Genomic DNA, 18,501 nt, shown 5'->3' with positions numbered 1-18,501 from the left:
AGAGGATCAGGCAACCAGGCTGATGCTTGGTTCCCACAGCTTCCTCCTGGCCTCTTTTCCTGCTCTCTCTCTCTCTCACACACACTTTTAGCTGCTGTCAGTAGGAACAAGTGCCCACATTATTTTCTATAAGTGTCACATAAAGTAGCTGGCAAATTCCTCTGAATAACTTTCACAGTTCTCTTTAGCAAGATTTATTGAAAGGGGAGGAAACAACAAGAATTCCAGTCATTCAAAAATTTCCATTGTGGAACATATAGATATGATTTTCTTTGACTTCTGCATACTATATAAGGACTTAATATCTCCCTTCAGTTAAAAGAAACTTTAACAATTCTCCAATATCACAATGGTGTTATATCTCATGTTTTTACATTTGTTCTGGCTGTGAGCTGCTCCTTTGTGTTGAGGTCTGGCCTCAGAAAGATAATGTAGCACTTGGGGATGAAGATGCAGCCCAGCAGACCAGCACTGGAGGCCAGGATGGAGAAGACCTGCACAGCCACCATGGATTTCCCTTTGGTGCTCAGGTAGGTGGGCACAAAAGTCACCCAGACACTGCAGAAGACCAGCATGCTGAAGGTGATCAGCTTGGCTTCGTTGAAGGCCCCAGGCAGGTTCCTGGCCAGGAAAGCCACCGTGAAGCAGATGGCAGCCAGGAAGCCCATGTAGCTGAGGGTGACGTAGAACATGACAACGGCCCCTTCGTTGCATTGCAGGATGATCTCTCCAGGCTGAGAGTGGAGGTCAGAGTCAGGGAATGGGGGAGAAACTCCCAGCCAGATGGAGCAGATGATAATTTGGACTGCAGAACAAGAGAAGATGATGGAGTTGGCCAAGCTCTTCCCCAACCATCTCTTCACTCGATTTCCTGGTTTTGTGGCCAGGAAAGCCAGCACCACCATGATAGTTTTGGCCAAGAGAGAAGAAACAGCAACTGAGAAGATGAGGCTGAAAACCGTTTGTCGGAGAAGGCAGGTGGCTTTCCTTGGTTGACCAATGAAGAGAGAAGGAGACAAGAAACAAAGCAGGAGGGAGACCAGGAGGATGTAGGAGAGGTCCCGGTTGTTGGCTTTGACAAGGGGAGTTTCTTGGTATTTCATAAAGATGATTAAAACAAGTCCTGTGGTTAGGAAGAAGAGGAGGGCAAAAGAGACCAGGATGATGCCCAGATGTTCTTCATAATACAGGAAGGTTATAACTTTGGGGATACATTGGACTCTGTCCACATTTGGATATTTATCATCTGGACACTTGGTGCATTTTTCTGTATCTGAGAAAGCCAAAAAATAATATTTCCTTAATATTCTATCCTTCTATCTTTCAACAAAGATCTTAAACTAATAGCAAGATCAATTTCCAAGATGTGTTCCTTAACAATTTCACCAAAAGAATATGTATTTTCAAACAAATGTAGAGCAAAGTCTATGAAACTGGAGGAAGTCCTAGGATGTTAATTATCTCCAGGTTAATGTGCAGAATCTTCATAGGAACCTATGTTATCAGAGGTTAATAATGAATCAGCTAATCTTTCTAAGCAAACATCCCGACACCTGACCCATGGCACTTCTTAATATATTGACTCAGAGGGTTCCTATCCTGGGATATCTAATTGGCTTTCAGAATATTCGTGTAATGAGGTTCCCCCATAACTGTCGACACTACCTCCCTGTGGACCAGCAACTCGGAGATCCTCAAGGGGAGGCGCATGTAGAAGGTATCATACTAATCCTTCCAGGTGATGGACCTAAGACAGTTCCTCAAGTTTCAAAGAACTCGGATGGTCCCAGAGAGGTAAATGTGGCAGGAAACATCCACACTAAAGAGAAATTTTCACTTTAAACATGAAATCTGAATAGATAGGTTTGGGCCAGCCACTATCTCTCAGCTCCCATCTCTTCCCAACCCCTCCTTCAAAGTCTTTTTGATTTACTTCCTTTTAGATAAGAAATTGCGCAGGTTAAAAATAAAAACCTAGGTGAGCTTCCATCTGTCTTTCAACTTGTACTTTCATTAAAAGGTTCTGGATGGATCCAGTTCCACAAAGCCTCCCATTTTCCTCAGTGTGACCCACCTTCCTGAGTGGAGAAGGTCCCCTCCGGACAAGGAACGCAGTCGTAGCAGCAAACTGGCTCTCCTTCTCGAGCCCTCTTGACAAATCCAGGATGACAACTTTCCACACATTTGGACTGAGGCAGGGACTGAGCAGAAAAACAAGGAATGCCAAAGAAAAGGTGTTAGGACTCTCCGTCCATGGAAAATGGAGGCAGAAATGGATGGAGACAAGTAGCCTCTGGTCTTCACTGAGGTAAATAGGAAACCTCTGACTACTTCTAAACAGATGCAGGAGGTATAATAACTGGCAGATTCTTCCTTTAGTTCCTTCCTTTTGCTTTCAGAATTCAACATTACAATAAAGCACTTTTCCATTTAATAAAATCTAGAGGGATGGAATTGAAAAAAGATTTAACTTTGATGATATATTCATTTTAAAACTGAGAAGAAAGTTTACCGTAAAAGATTTAGGAAACTTCTTTCCAATAGATTTTATAATATGAAATTAAACAGTGATGAAGAAAGAAACCTCTGACCAGTAAGATCTTGAAAGGTTTCCATAAAACATGGCAAAGCCACTCCACTTAGGTCCCGTCTGTTGAAGAGCTTCCATGAGATGACACCACCTGGCATGGGAGGCCAACCACCCTGGAGACTCCAGGCTTTGCCCACTTGAAATGGGACCTCAGGCTTTGGAAAACAGAGAAAAGACACCAAAATTTCTCCCACCTTATTGAGCAACTTTAGCAGTGAAAGAGCATCTTGGTCGATAGTAAGTCTTTGCCTTTCAAAATATGCCAGAAACTTTCTCCTGACATCCTCCTTGGGGAGAACCAAGAAGATTTTGATGCCTAGATCTGCCGTTATTTCTCCATTTTGGTCCAAATACAGTTTTCTCTCAGAAATATTCCAAAATTCATTCTTCTCCAGAAAGGGATGAAACTAGAATGGGAGCATCCAGGAATTTGAAAAGTTGAAAATTTTGTTTCTTATGCCACATTGAATCTTTCTTCCACAATTGTCTAATCTCCAAATAAGGTTAAATAGGATACAAATACTGCCATTATGTTCATAAGTGAATGAAAAGGTTTGAGAAAGATTTGTCCATCATATACTGACAAAGCATAGAGAAAACATAATTGATCAATTGGTCAATTATAGGAAACCTTCTAGAGCAGATGACAAATAAAATGAAGAGAGGGAAAAAAACATGATTCACAAACTCTTTGAAAACAGGAGGTTGATTCCCAGAAAGCATGGGTTGATCAAGAAGAAAGTTGTCAGGCTAATCTTCTCCCTGGTCATCCTGATGGAAAACACCTCCAGATGGAGAGTGGCTGGCTCTGGAGAATTTGATCGCTGAAGAGCCAGCTGGGTTTAGAGAGGGGAGAGGCACTACCGATCAGTGCTTAGTTCTTCATCAACTGATGGAAAAATACATATCAAATAGACCTGCATCATTCTACGCCTGCTTTATAGATCTCAAGGCAGCCTTTGATACGGTTCCCAGGACTAAGCTATGGGAGAAGCTGGAAGCTGCCTCAATTGACCACAGGCTTCTTCATCTCTTACCTGCCCTACATACTAAAACATCCCTCAAAGTGAGGTGTGATATGCAGGGGTCCCTCTCGAAGTCAGTTAAAACTCAAAAGGGGGTTAAACGGGGGCATTTTGGCCCCCCTGCTTTTCAACTTTTACATAACTGGCATGGTAAAATGGCTAAACAAACCAAATCACCCCCCCCCCAAAAAAATAGGTGACCGAAGCATCGCCCTCCTGCTCTATGCAGATGCCCCTGTGATCCTCTCCAGGACACCAGTAGGCCTGAAAAGAGCCTTGCGAGCCCTTCTCCAGCACTGTAATTACAATCAACTGGGCATCAATGATGAGAAAACAAAGATCAAAAAGGCCAAAACTTGATTCATGTTATCTAAATGGCCACAAAATAGAGCAGGGAAGCCCCTTCAAATCCCTGGGGGTGGCCATTCAGGCCAAGGGTTCAAGAGAGATGCAGCTGCCCTGGGCCAAAAATCAGCCAGCACCATTCTTCATTGTTTCCGCACAAAGGGAGGCTACTATGTCCCTGCTGCTATTCAGCTTTTTGTGCCCAAGTCGCTAGCACAGCTCCTTTATGGGACGTTGCTCGGACCGTCAGCTTCATGTTTTACATCATTAGAAGTAGTTCAATCCAAATTCTCCAGATGCCACATTGTGTCTCAAATGCACTTCTGCGCCTGGAGACAGGATTGACAGAAGCCGAAGCAAGAATCCGTGTAGCTGTTGTGGCCCACCAGTGGCCAGTGGAGCTGGCAGCAGATTCCGGCAGTGAGGAGGTTGGGGAGGGACATGGGCCAGTCCTGGAGTCTGGGGGAGGCTCTGATGAGGGCTCTGTGGTAGTGCGCACACATTTGCAAACCGGTAGGGAAGGTAAGTGAATTTCACCCCTGGATTCTCCCCTCTTCTCTGATCCTTCCCTAGGCAGCCTCTCTTCTCCTCATCCCAAAAGTCATTCTCACACTTCATTGCACTTCCTAAATAGATGATGGGAAGACTGGTGATATCACTGGATTTCAGTAACAGACTCAGAAACAATTGTGTGATGTGATTAGAAAACTGAGGGGCGGATGGTATGATAACTAAGTGGATAAAAACTGTCTTCAAAGTGATACTCAAATAATTTTTTATCTTTTTAAATTTTTCCTACGACACCTGAAGATTATATTTGTTTACTTGATTGATTAGTCCATGGGCCAAATCAAAGTGCAGAGTTCCAAACACAAATTATTACTAAAATCCGATAAAAACAATTTAAAATGAGATTGGAATAGAATACAATAATATATGGATAAATAAAATAGGATAAAATCATATTTCAATATCACCCCTTCAGTCTACCCCAATCAGTCCCACAAATGCCGATCTCAACTGAGCCATTTTGCTCAAGTACTGAGCTGTATTAAATGTTGTTTTCAAATTCTGGCTGCAGTTAAGGTGAGTCGTTTTGATATGGGATTCCCAATGGGTCCTTCATTTGGTATATGGACCAAGGTACCTGCCTCTCACCCTCTTATGCAGGCAGCAATCAAACAGGATGTGAGCCAGGTCTTCTGCCTCTGCCACTCTGCAAATGCAGAGACGTCCATTATCAGGTCTAGAGTGGAATCTCCCATATCTGACCATTGTGTCCAGCTGTTTGAATCTCCCTCACGTAAATCTCTCCCTAAGATGTTTTGGCAGTTGTAACTTTAAATAGTTGTCTAGTTGAAAAGTAGGTTTGTATTTGCTCAGCCATTTCAACTTACTCACCTTACTAAGAATAGCCATGTCATTTTGTGCTTCTACATCCTTAATTCTTTGGGCAGCTGTTTTTTTGAATTGTTCTCCTGTTACGCAAGAGACAGGAAGGCCACAGCTACTTCCAAAATTAATCAGTTTAGTGATCCAAGAGGTTTGTGATTGTGAGTTTATCTGCTCTAGTAAGCATAACTTGGGGAGTCTATCAGTCTCCATTTCATTGACTTTGTGCCAGTGGTTATATGCTTTGATTTTGGATAGTGGATGAATTATATACATTCCCAATTCAGCTCTAACTGCTGCAGCAGATGTCCTTAGATCTACACCCACAATACAGCTCAGGTGCTGGGACTGTGTTTGTTCTAGTACTGTGGTTGAGTAGAAATCCCAAACTTCTGCTCCATACAAGAGCATAGGGGTAACCTTTATATACTTCAATTAATGGGCCAGGGATTGAAGGTTAGGGATAACTTTTTGCTATTGGACATCAATTTTTCTATGTTAACATTAATATGGTCAAGTTGATAAATCCCCTTCACGCAAGAGATGATCTAACATGTAGATTCTAGAGTAAGCTAATTTGATGAGATTTAATTTAAAGAACATAAAGTTTTTCTACTTAGAAATCTTATTTGAAGCATCATTTTAAAAGTTTGATAAAATAACAATGGTTTTAAATCAACTTAAAGGCGATAATCAGAAGCAAGCAACAATTGTTGAATCGGATGGATTGGATGGATGGACAGGAACTGAATTTGCTGCTGGCATCCCTGAAGGAGGAGTCTGGTTTGAAGGCAGGCTGTTGGAGATGGCTGGAGAGGCCATGGACCCCGAAGACTCAAAGTGGGCAGAACGGATGACTGAAGAAATGGATTCTTTCAAGAAGATTGAGGGAGATTGGGGAATGGACTTGTCATACTTAACTGGAAAACAAGTCTTAAGAGTTGTCATGTTTCAATTTACAGGAGATCCTATGACTTTGGGGAATGGAAAGCAGTTGCTGGGAAAGATCCTAATTAAAGTTTTAAGGAAATGAATTATTATTAAGAATCAAACAAAGATACTGAATCGTGAACAGATTCAGGATGGATCAGAGATAATGATTGTGGTGGTCTGTGGTACATAATAAGCCCCTGCAAATTGCCTGAGAGTTAAATATAATAGCAAATAACAGACAGTTTTGAAGTTTTGAAATTTAATTTTTTTTAAATTGCCTGTTAACTACATTTTTTATATACAGCAGACAGATGACAAGTCAAGTGGTTGCAAATATATCAGTAGAAGTTTATAATTGTGGACCTATTTTGCAAGGGGGAGGAATGTACATCTGTCAGTATTCAACTGGGGAACAATATATGCATATGTGGTTTTTAGTGCACAATTTTTTAAAAAAATCTTTCATCTAATATTGTTTTGTCTTTGTAATAGTTTTATTTTTTCAAGTTTCTATTTTACCTTTTTGAATAAAATAAAATTTAATGAGAGGAATATCAAGTTTCCAGAAACAATATTTATCATCAGCACACACAGAAGGGTGCATATGTAAAAAGCAGTAGAAAAATATCTGATTTTTAGCAACTAGGACTTGACTAACTAAATAGAGTCTCATATAAGAAAAAAAAATCTGCTCCACCAATTTACCTCTTTGCAGCAAGCAGCAGAGCCCTGTACAAAACAGCTGAGAGTAAATCAGCGGAGAGTCGGGAGGCCGCTCCAATCAACTTGTGCTAATGAGGCTGTGCTGAAGCTGAAAGGAGCTGTTTCTTCTTGCTGTTTGCTTGCAAGGAGGCAGAGGCCAAAGGGTGGGGGCCAGTGGGTGGGCAGGGTTACATTTGGTGTATAAGACAGGGGTCCCCAACCTTTCGGACCTCAGGGACCACTAAATTCACAATTTTAAATCCCACGGACCACTGATATGATCTGCCTAAAGAGCGGCTGGGTGGGTGTGGCTAGGTGGTCATGTGACTGGGTGGGCTTGGCCAACTCGGTGTCACTCACATCAAGGGGCACCTCGCTGGCCTCTACTCACCCCTCCCTTGCCAGCCACTCCTCTCCTGCCCGCCCAGGCTCCTTAGGGCCCCAACAGGAAGTAATTGTTGGAGTTAAGCAGCCACCACGAGAAAGAGTTGGCAAAAGAGATCCGTTGAAATTGGATCTGACCGCGAAAGAGGCTCAGCAGAAGCACCTCACTGAGGACTACGAGCACAGGCTTTCCAAGCGGGAGTGCAAGGCCAGGTACCAGCACCTGGAGGCTCAGCGGGCTGAGATGGTCAGCCAGTTCCAGGCCATGATGCAGTTCCACCAGCAGCACTTCCCTCCAGCCTTTGCCCAAAGCCCTGAACCAGGAGGCTGAAGCAGACCCCAAGTCGGAATTTCTGCCCCCCTCCGACCCACACAAAAAGACCCTGAAAGGGAAGACTCTCGGCAACAACACAAACGTTTATTGAACGTATCCGTCCCAGGGGCCGTACTTTGAGGACCCCTGATTTAGTGCAATATTAAAAAATGCAAATAATTTTTCTGTGGACCACCAAATTTTTTTCGCGGACCACCAGTGGTCCATGGACCACCAGTTGGTGACCGCTGGTATAAGACACACCTAAATTTTCACCCCCTTTTAGGGGGGAAAAAGGTGTGTCTTATACTCCGAAAAATAAGGTAAACAGAATCTGAGTCAGCAGGGAGATGTTCATGGAAAGAAGGCAAATGCAGCCATAAGAATCTCAGGAAGTGAAAGTTCTGGTTTGGGGAGACCCCAACTCAAGGACCAGGTCCCCTTGCAGGCACCACGCTTGGAGGAGAATTTGCACAAAGTCTACGTGTGAACTTCAGGGAAGGAGAAATAAGCCAAGGAAGAGATCAAAGGAGCTGCTCTTAGCCTTGAGGAAAGAGAACAAGGAGAAGAGCTGAAGATCAGGAGGAGTCTGGGAGCCCCTTTTCCAACTGACACAATCTCTCGGTTGGAGAAGGGAGGATGCAGCCCTCTTCCAATCACTGACACAGGTTACACACGAGTGTAAGATCTGCTCACTATTATTCCAGAGTGTCAGACACGGAAAAATGAATTCAGTTACAAGAGAGGAGATTTTAGCTGAAGGAGAGAAAAAAATATGATAAAAGGATGAGCTGTTTTAGAGTTGAGCCAGTGAAGCAGAGAAGTTCAGTCTCCTCCTCATGGATTATCTGAATGCAAAGACTGAGCAGCCATCAGTCAGAGAAGCTTTAACTGGGATTCCTGCAGAGAGGAAGGGTTGGGCTAGATGGTCTCAGGGTCTCCTCCAAATTTATAAAGGTTGTCATGCCACAACATGTAACTATTGTGCAGTTGTTACTCTAGCCCCACCTGGTGGCCGGGGGCAGATAAGCCTAACTGTATGGTCTGAAGCCAGACTCCCTTTTCTCTCAGCCTTTGGAGGAGACGGAAGCAGCCGGTTTGACCGAGACACATGGTCATCCGGAGGCCTCCTTCTCTCACACGGAGCATCGCTGGAGAGGTTCCAGCTGCTTCTTTGTTGGCTGTTAGTTAATGCTGCCTATCTCCTATTTATATTTGACTCTCACTCTTTGCATTTCCTCAGTTTCTCCGTGCACTTTTCTCCCAATGAAACACCCAGATCCACCCCAGGCTCCCTTTCACTGGAGGAGAAGAGGGGGGTTTAGCTGCCTGTTGAGCTGCACACAGACCCACCTGCAGTGGGGACGGAACAAAGGGGAAATTCCACCATGCTCATCACAAACCCACAAATACAGGAATTCATTTTAATAAAGAATACAGCATTTTCAAATTAGCAGAGTTTAATATAAAAATGCCATGGTATCTACTCTTTGGAACCATTATTCCCTGAGTAATTGAATTGGACAGATCTGTTGAGATGGTTCCCCTCCTTCTCCTCTGGATTCCTCCTCCAAAGGATCTAAGATTAATGGATCCATATTGGGACCCCATACCTGCCACGGCTGCAGCCTTGGAGACCCCAAAGTCTTTTCTCCCTCCTTCCTTCTCCTCCTCCATCTGGAGGAATAAGCGGCATTCAAGGCCTGGGTCAGAGTCTTCATGATACTGTAACATTGATAATTGTTTGTGAGCCATCTTCTGTTCTCTTTTTTCTGGGTCTCCAGTGCGGCTTTCTGGGTGCATCTTCTGCGGCCTTTGACAGAAAAGACGTTCTTTGAAAGAGAACAGCGGAAATAAGGATCTTGAAACTTTTCTTCCACAAAGAAATTGGGTTCAAAGGCAGAATCTTTTGGCTTTTTTTTTAAAAGATAAGCAAAGTTCCAAATACTATGGATGTATTTGAGAAGTCTACGTTTCTTCATCCTATACCCTGCAAAATTTGTGAGGATCCAGACTTTCCCTTCAATGGGTCCTGGCAGACGCATAAACGTTAAATGGAAAGGAAGATTTCTGCCCCAAATGGAAACATTTTCTATGAAGTGAACAAAGACGTTGACTTGTCTCCACTTAGAGAGGGAATCCCTGAGGTATGCTGTATATCCAGTTGTTGAGAACAGTTGTGATATAACAACACAAATTCCACTCCTGACAAGCAAAGGAGGAAAAATCCTCATGAAATTCTCTCCATTTTCTGTGTCTGAAGCAAAGAGGCCAATCAGGGTCCATCTGAAATGGAGGAGCAGGTGGACAATTGCTGGGTACTGGATCCCTTCTTTGGGGAGAATTTGGTGGAAAAAGGGGAATTTCCTTTTATCACTCAGAGCCTTTGAAACAATTGTACGACTGATCTGAAAAACAAATGAAGAATGCTGTGTTATATTTGGGATCAGATCAAGTCCAAAATATTAGATTTTAATAAATCCAACCTGATTCTCATGAATATTTTAGAATAGTTTGTTAATCAGACATTGTTTAAAATATTAAAGACAGAATATTAGCAAGATTGTATCATAATAATGGAAAATAATAAGCAAATTAAATAACAATAAAAATGTCAATCATATTACTGTATCACCCCTACAATTGATCACAATTAGATTAACACGTGCAAATGCCAATTGGAGTATTCTATTCCAGTAAAGGGCCTATTATAATTTTCGAGGATTGCTGCATCTTTTTTTGCTTCTCTATCCCAGATTCTTTCTGGAGGAAATTTTTTAACTTCTTTCTCCAGTTATACAAGAAACAGGCAGACCTCAAAGCCTAATAAGATTTGTCAGTTGCATAATCCAAGATTGGTCTTTCATTGAAGTTTTCTCTGTTCCAACAGCCACAATTTTCAGAGTCTGTCAGTTTCCATAGATTAAATTTTATGTCAATGCCCATATTTTCTGAATTTAGACAAAGCAGAAGTTGTGGAAATTCCCAAATCAGCTCTGAGGGCAGCAGCTGGAGTCCTTTTACCCACCCCAAGATCCTCCTCAGAGGCTGAGATTGGGTTGGTTCTGCTGGTGGTTTCTCTCTGAAGCCCCAAACATCAGATTGATGTAAGAACATGGGGGAAACTGGGCCTCGTATACTTTAAGAATTGGGGCTGAGGAAGCTGGAGAGCTATGAGGTTTTCATCTAAGCACCACTTTCACTCCTGCCCTTTCTCTAACTGAGCTCCTTGGATGATGAGGGAGCCAAGATTCAGGCTCAGAGAAAACAACCCCAGGTAAGGAAAGGTGTTACTTGCTCTAATGGCTATGATGTCATTTCACAAAGACCATAACTTTTGAACTTCTTTATAAATTATCAGATAATTATTAAGACAAAACAATCCAAGTCTATACAATCCAATGTCTAAGTATGATAATATCACATTATCTGTGTAAATCAATATATTCCAATAGGAATTTAGCAGGCTAAACATGTGTACCTATAACAGAACTTATAACAAAATAAAAGGGTTGGAAGGGACCTTGGAGGTCCTCTAGTCCACCCCCTGTTCAAGCAGTAAACCAGGCTTAATAGCAGTAAAGGTGAGAGGGATTCTGGAGTCTTAGTGGACAACCAATTAAATATGAGTCAAGAATGTGCAGCGGCAGCCAAAAAAGCCAATGCAATCCTAAATTGCATTAACAGAGGGATGCAATCAAAATCAAGAGAGGTACTAATACCACCCTATAAAGCCTTAGTAAGACCACACCTAGAATCCTGCATCCAGTTTTGGTCACCACACTATAAAAAAGATGTTGAGAGTCTAGAAAAAGTGCAGAGAAGAGCAACCAAGAGGATTAGGGGACTGGAGGCTAAAGCATACAATGAACGGTTGCAGGAACTGGGCATGGCTGGTCTAGTGAAGAGAAGGACCAGGGGAGACATGATAGCAGTCTTCCAATATTTGAGGGGCTGCCACAGAGAGGAGGGGGTCAAGCTGTTTTCCAAAGCACCCAAAGGTCGGACAAAGGCCGGAGAAGGAATAATGGATGGAAACTGAACAAGGAGAGATTCAACCTGGAAATAAAGAGATAAAGTTGCCTTCAGAAGTTGTGGGAGCTTCATCACTGGAAGCTTTCAAGAAGAGGCTGGACCGTCATCTGTCAGAAATGGTGTAGGGTCTGCTTGGACTAGATGACCTACAAGGTCCCTTCCAACTCTGTTAATCTGTATCTATCTATACTATTCCAGACAAGTGGCTGTCCAGTCTCTTCTTAAAAGCCTCCAGTGATGGACCACCCACAATTTCTGAAGGGGAGACGTTCCATTCCTCACCGTTAGGAAATTTCTCCTTAGTTCTAGGTTGTTTCTCTCCTTGATTAGTTTCCATCCATTGTTTCTTGTCTTGCCTTCTAGTACTTTGGAAAATAGGTGGACCTCCTCTTCTCTGTGGCAGCCCCCCAAATATTGGTACATTGCTATGATGTCACCCTTAGTCCTTTTCACTAGACTAGACATCCTGAATTCCTCCAACTGTTCCTCATATGTTTTAGTCTCCAGGCCCTTAATCATCTTTTCTGCACTCTTTCCAGAGTCTCTACATCTTCTTTATAATATGGAGACTAAAACTGGATGCACTATTCCAAGTGTGGTCTTGCCAAGGCATTATGAAGCAGTACCAATAATTCATGTGATCTTGATTTTATCCCTCTGTTAATGCAACCTAGAATTGCAATGGCTTTTTTGGCTGCTGCCACAGATTGCTGGCTCATATTTATGTGATTGTCCACTTTCACTCCAATATCCTCTCACAGTAACTGCTATGGAGCCAGGTTTCACCTCATCTGTAAGTGGACATTTGGTTTTTCTAGCCTAGGTATAAAACCTTACTTTCTCTACAATGAATTACAGTTTGTTAGATAGGCCCAGGGTTCAAGTCTACCTAGATCCATCTGGATCTTCAGCCTATCTTCTGGGGTGTTGGCTATTCCTGCCACTTTAGTGTTGTCTTCAAATTTGATGATTTCCCCATTTCTCCTCTCATCCAAATCATTCATGAAGATGTTGAAGAGAACTGGGCCTAAAATGTAACCTTGGGGTCCCCCACTGCTTGTTTCCCTCCATGCAGACGTAGTTCCATTGAGGACCACAGGCTGACTCCATCTGGGGGTGATGCTGTCTCTCCCACATATTTTCAGCTTTCCGAGAAATAGGTTGTGGTTTACTTTGTCAAAGCCTTTCTGAAATCCAAGCACTGTATACTACATGCACTGCATTTCACTGGTCCACTAATTTAGTCAGTTTTGTCAACAAATGAAATAACATTTATTTATGATCTGTTTTTTGATCCTGCATTAGTCCTAGTAAGTCATTCATATCTAGACTGAAGAACAAGGGTTCAAATATGCACCTTTCCCTTCCCCCTTGGTAAGCATAGATCCTTCTTCTCATGGCTCCATTGAGCCCAAACCTCCCTCTCAAACAAGGGCTTGGATCAGGGCCAACAGGCTGAGCTCCCTTTTGTGGGCAAACATTTTCTCCATCATATTTCTCTGTTTATTGAGTCAAATGCTGCACTAACATCTAGAAAGCAGCAAACCTTGTTTTACCTCACTGATATAGATTAGATATTTCAGGACAATTTTGTTGCCAATATAAGATTATTAATTTATCCATTATTTCTTATAAAATCTATATTGCTTTTCACTCTACCTAAAACCTTCTGCTTCTTCTGCAAAGAGTGCATTTTTCTCAAGTTTAACTAAGAGGATCATGGCATAAATGTTAGCCACAATATCTGCTAGTCTATTTGGCCTATAATTGCTAGAGTCCTTTTTATTCCACTTTTTAGATGAATAAAATGCTTCAATCGCAGTGGATACGGCAGGCATTATTTATCTATGAAAATGAAGATGCCAATAGAGGCCCCAACAACCAGGGATATTTTTTGATCAGTTAAATAGTTGGTAGAATGTCTTCTCCAGGGAATGTATTGCTTGCATTTCAGGCCTTTTATGATTAATCTCAACATGAACATAATGGGGTAAAATATTGACGTTTTTGCTAATATGGAGAAAAGCAACTCTTGCATTCCATGGAGAAGACATGATTGCATCTATTGATCACCCACCACCACCCACCCCTCACTTTACCAGAAGGAGAAACACACACACAAACCTGTGGGACTTTGTAGGTGCCTCCTAATGTTGACATCTGGATGGAGATGCCCCTTCTAGCTCCATCAATAAGGGTCAAAAGGTTGTCTTTCCTCCCACAGCTGTAGTTGGGGACATTGGCTTCTCCAGTGGAGATCATGTCCAGCAAGGCATCTGAAGTGCGGAAAGAGCTCAAATGGTTGTCGTGGATGTTGTAGCCAAGTGTGAGGTTGTGCAGGAGCTGGGAATTCTTGTTGACCAATTGAATAGTGAAAATGTATTGTAAGCCATATAAAAAATCATAAGAATTCCTATTGTAAAAAAATATTATAATCAAAAGCAACAACAAATACTTCTTTTAATATAGAATCATTCACAAGCCTACTGAGCCTTAGGCCAACATTGATCCAAAACCAATGATCAGTTACACAAATATGGAAACGGGCTGAGATACAGCAACTAAAACTGGTTCCACCACGACTTTGAATGAAATTCATTATTCAAGTGATAAATTAAGGATTGAACAGAGAGAGGAAAATAATCTGCAGCTCTTTCAGCTTTTTTTCAGACCCCTTTTTGAGACAAAATCAGACAAAAGAGAGAAGCCATGGAAATCAAAATCATTCAGGAAATTAGACACATCCCCCAATATAGGAATAAATGAAAAATAAAAAACAGAAAAGAAGAAGAGTGTTAGAATAGAGGGACTGCAACTCCATCAGCCTGAATGACTTACGGATCATGGAAAACAAACTGAAGAGAAGGAGCCACATTGAAAAGCAACTTTTTAAGCAATATTTCCTCTTCAGTGGTGACTATACCAATGAGATAGTCTCCTGGCCTATAAAAGCTCTGTGGTTGTTTTCCATCGTGATTCTCCAAACTCAGCAGGCACTTCATTCTCAGCTTCCCAGAGACTGGATGGGACAAAAGCAGCATCAGAAGCAGAAGTAGGAGGTCCATAATTCATGGGGTGAATCAATCAATCTCTTTCCCGTTTCTAAAGAAGATTTAGAAGAATTCAAAGGACTCTCACAAGGTGGAATCTCCAGTTGCTTTTTCTCAACACAAAGAAACACTCAGCTTCACCTGGAAAGGAGAGAGATATACATTCAAGAGCACAGACTCTGCCTGTCACAAAACTCCATATTTCTCTGCCCAAAGTCTCCCCTGGAGGATTCGGCCAAAGAGCAGAGCTGAAACTTTTACCATAATTCTCCCTCTCAGGAGGGATCCCTGGACAAATCAGCTAGTTCTTGCTGTCAGAGATTGTTGGGAAATTCTCTGGAGGGAAATGAAAGGGAAATAATCCCCATGTGATTCATAATAACAGGGGCAGAAATGGAATTAACCCTGTCATCTAGAATTGAGAGGTTTGAGGTTTCCATGCTTGAAAGTGGCCCCAGAGGGAATACCTGGCACCTGTGGCTGAAGAAATAAATAAATCTGATATTTGTTTGAATAGTGATGAAAGACAAAACTCCAGGGGCCAGTTAATGCCGGAGTATATCATAGATCTGAAATAGCTGCCAGCTGAGTTGGAACCAAAATTTACTTTATTTTGAAAGCTAATGCTCAAGGGCATCGCCCAAAAAGGCTGATGCAATAGTGTGGCCAGACTCCAAGAACAAAATCAACTTTAATGAAAAACTAGTTTTTCGAACTTTGCAGAGTTAAAAAAATCTAACTGTCTCTGCTAACGGCATAGCTGTGGCTGAGGATTATGGGAAACCTGGAACTTGGACTTGGAAAAAGATTCTTTAAAGCAAGCAGCGCCCATTATTTCTCCCAACGCTTGGCAGGAGAGAGAGCTGAAGCCAACCCAGTGAGGGCAATAACCACATTCCCCTTTTAAATTTGGCTTCATAAACACCCAGCAACTCCAGTATTCTTAGGCCTGGCCTAACTGGGAATACTGGAAACCAGCATCCAAAAGCATCTGTGAGGTTCCAAGCAGGAGAAAGAGCATCAAAGTCACCAGTTAATCTTCTGAACCAGGGGTGAAATGCTACTGGTTCGGACCGGTTCGGCTGAAATGGTAGCGGTGGCGGCGTGTGGTTCGGAGATATGGTAATGGTGGCAGCACGAGGCTTTGCCCACCCACCTGAATGTCGTTACTTCCTGGTTTTAACCAGGAAGTAACCTGTTTTTGACCCTCTGTGCATGCACAGAAGGCTTTGCGCATGTGCAGAGGGACCAAGCAGACACGTGATGCATGAGTGCTCAGAGCGCTCGCTTCCGAACTGGTAGGGAAGGTAAGTAGATTTCACCCGTGCTCTGAACACCCATGGAGAGATCTCTGCAAGCCTCTGCCAAGCTTTGTCCAGACATTGTGGCAAATCACGGACCCCCTCCAGCCACAAGGATTCATTTCTTTCTCTCTCCCATTAGCCCAACTCTATTGCCTGAATGCCAAACCTGGAATTGGTTCACACAATGGGCTAAACAATGTATTGCAGTGGGTTGTGGAAAACCCCAAAGCCAAAAGCAGATCCTATAAAACGTTTTCCATCCTGTGTGCAAACAGACTGCATTGGCCATCATCCCATAGCTTGTTGCTGGTGAATCTAGGGGAGTTCATACAACATCCTTAATCCAGGTTCATGAAGGAGAACTGCTACATTGGCATAAGGGGCCATAGCAAAATGCATCAATCAGATGCCAGGTTAGCGTGATGACCTGCTTCACACATGGACACAGGATGGGGGAAAGTTCCCAGGCACCCAAATGTGTGAAATGGAGTCCACTTATTTCAAACTCTCAGTCCATATTTTCAGGGGCTTCATGGGCGACCAAGGACGAGACCCCTGGTCCTCAGAGGCTCCTTTGGGGATGGAAGGGAGAAGGAGGCCGCTTTGAGATTGGTTCCCTCTAGAACCCAACTCCTTTGCGCTCCCAGACAAGATTCAGGACTGACTGTGGGCAATGCCCAGCTCAGATGCACCCAGCTGTCCTGGAAAGCCTGGAAACATCTGGATGCCCTTAACATCAGCTGTGGCCCACTCAAGTCAGCCCAGGAAAGAGGGTTCCTTCCCAATCCACCCTTCCATGATGGTTAAAGGAATTTGGTCACTCAGCTCAGTTAATCAACCACCTGGTGAGACATTCAGACATCACTCCTGAAAGGGCTCCGCTGTGGGGTCCTGCAAAGGGGACGGAAGGGGTCAGGGCAGTGCTGGGCTTGGCTGAGGAGGTCCAGATCCAATCCTGATCCCCCAAGAGGCCTCGAAAGCCCAGTTTAATCTCCCAAGAAGCTCTGCTCCTGCCTCAGCCGGATTTTAAATTTGGGGGTTTTATAATTGAGCCAATTATTTAATAATTTTAATTATTTTTAAATTTTGTCTGTCTTTGTGCTTTTAATCAGGTTGTACACTGCCCTGAGTCCTTTGGGAGAAGGGCGGTATAGAAATAAAATAAATAAATAAATAAATAAATATTCTGGAGAAGGGCGGTATAGAAATTAAATAAATAAATAAATAAATAAATAAATAAATAAATAAATAAATAAATAAATAAATAAATAAATAAATAAATAAATATTCTGGCCAGGACCAAGCTGGTTCCTCTTCACACAACCTCTGACCCCTGGGGGAACAACACCCACCTGCCAGATCCAAAGCTAGCAAACCAGACTTCGACCCCCCCACCTCACTTCCCCCACCTCAGCCCTTCCCTGCAAGGCCAGAGGGACCCCCTCCCTATGGGGTGCCCCACTTCCCAGAGCAGGAGGAAGAAGCACCTGGCTGCCCCAGGGGGAAACTGGCAGCTGACTGCATTTCCCTACTAGACTCCACCAGCCTCACCTGGCCTGCAGGTGCCCAGGGCTCACCTAGGAGGGCCACCTGTCCCCACCTGTGATGTCAGAGCCCCTCTCCCTCCCAGACAGCCCCAAGGAGGGCCCCTCCCTCAGAGGAGAGCTTTCTGACAGCACCTGAGCTGCCCAGACCAAATGGGGTGGGGGGCTCCCCCTGCCTCCCTCTTCCCCAGCACCCCTCCCTCACTAAGGAGGGGGGAGGACCTCCTAAAGACCCTAATAAATACTGTATTCATTTATATTTGACAACTCATGAACAGCTGAGGTAACTCTTTTATTAACTAGAACTGACAACCTAACCAATTAACATATACATGCGAACGAACACCCGAGCCCTTCTTGACAGCTCTTATATACTCCCCTGTCAGCTAGGTCAACCAATCACAACACGTTCCCATATATATTCGTTCCAACAGGGGGCCTAAACATTGGAGTATGCCCAGTACATAACACCCCTTTATCCCTAGAATGCACATGCGTAATCCCGCAGGTGCCCCGGCCAACGGCGGACTCGACTGGAGCGGCGTGGGACTACTGGTTCTGCTTGCTGACCCTGACCTTCGCTTATTTCCTGTGCCGTACCGCGACAGTTACTCCTCAAGTCAGGTAAGTTGTTATCTGGTTCAGAGACATAGCTAGGAGTTTGCCCGTTATTTGTCTCGGTGGCATAGCTAGGGGTCTGTCTCTCCGCAGATGGCCTTTCGTTTAACGAGGCTGTATCCTTCTGGCTGCTTACCATTTGCTGGTCTTGTGGCAGCCGGTCCCCCGACAACTCTTGGAGCAAGGGCAGGTGAGCTTGGTTTAGGCGGGCATTGGCTTGTGTCGTAGGGGCCTCATCATCCTGATTAATGTCCGTGTCTACCTCG

The 18,501-nt window shown here is 43.4% G+C and overlaps 1 protein-coding gene across 1 annotated transcript; it reads right to left on the bottom strand.

The window, feature by feature from the left end:
* Positions 1 to 362: 362 nt before the first annotated feature.
* LOC139326273 (vomeronasal type-2 receptor 26-like) lies at positions 363 to 16,152 on the bottom strand. Its single transcript, XM_070956429.1, has 7 exons — positions 16,092 to 16,152; positions 14,558 to 14,738; positions 13,844 to 14,132; positions 9,298 to 10,092; positions 2,785 to 2,997; positions 2,075 to 2,201; positions 363 to 1,273 (listed from the first exon to the last, which is right to left on the bottom strand). The coding sequence occupies exons 1-7, from the start codon at positions 16,150 to 16,152 to the stop codon at positions 363 to 365; spliced, it is 2,577 nt and encodes an 858-aa protein (XP_070812530.1).
* Between the last annotated feature and the right edge of the window lie 2,349 nt (positions 16,153 to 18,501).

Source organism: Pituophis catenifer, unplaced genomic scaffold (genome assembly GCF_029215685.1).
Source record: "Pituophis catenifer annectens isolate HBS135680 unplaced genomic scaffold, rPitCat1.0.hap2 SCAF_25, whole genome shotgun sequence".
Classification (NCBI taxonomy): Eukaryota; Metazoa; Chordata; class Lepidosauria; order Squamata; family Colubridae; genus Pituophis; species Pituophis catenifer.
Note: the sequence above shows the minus strand (reverse complement) of the source record. Positions and strands in the feature narration are given on the sequence as shown.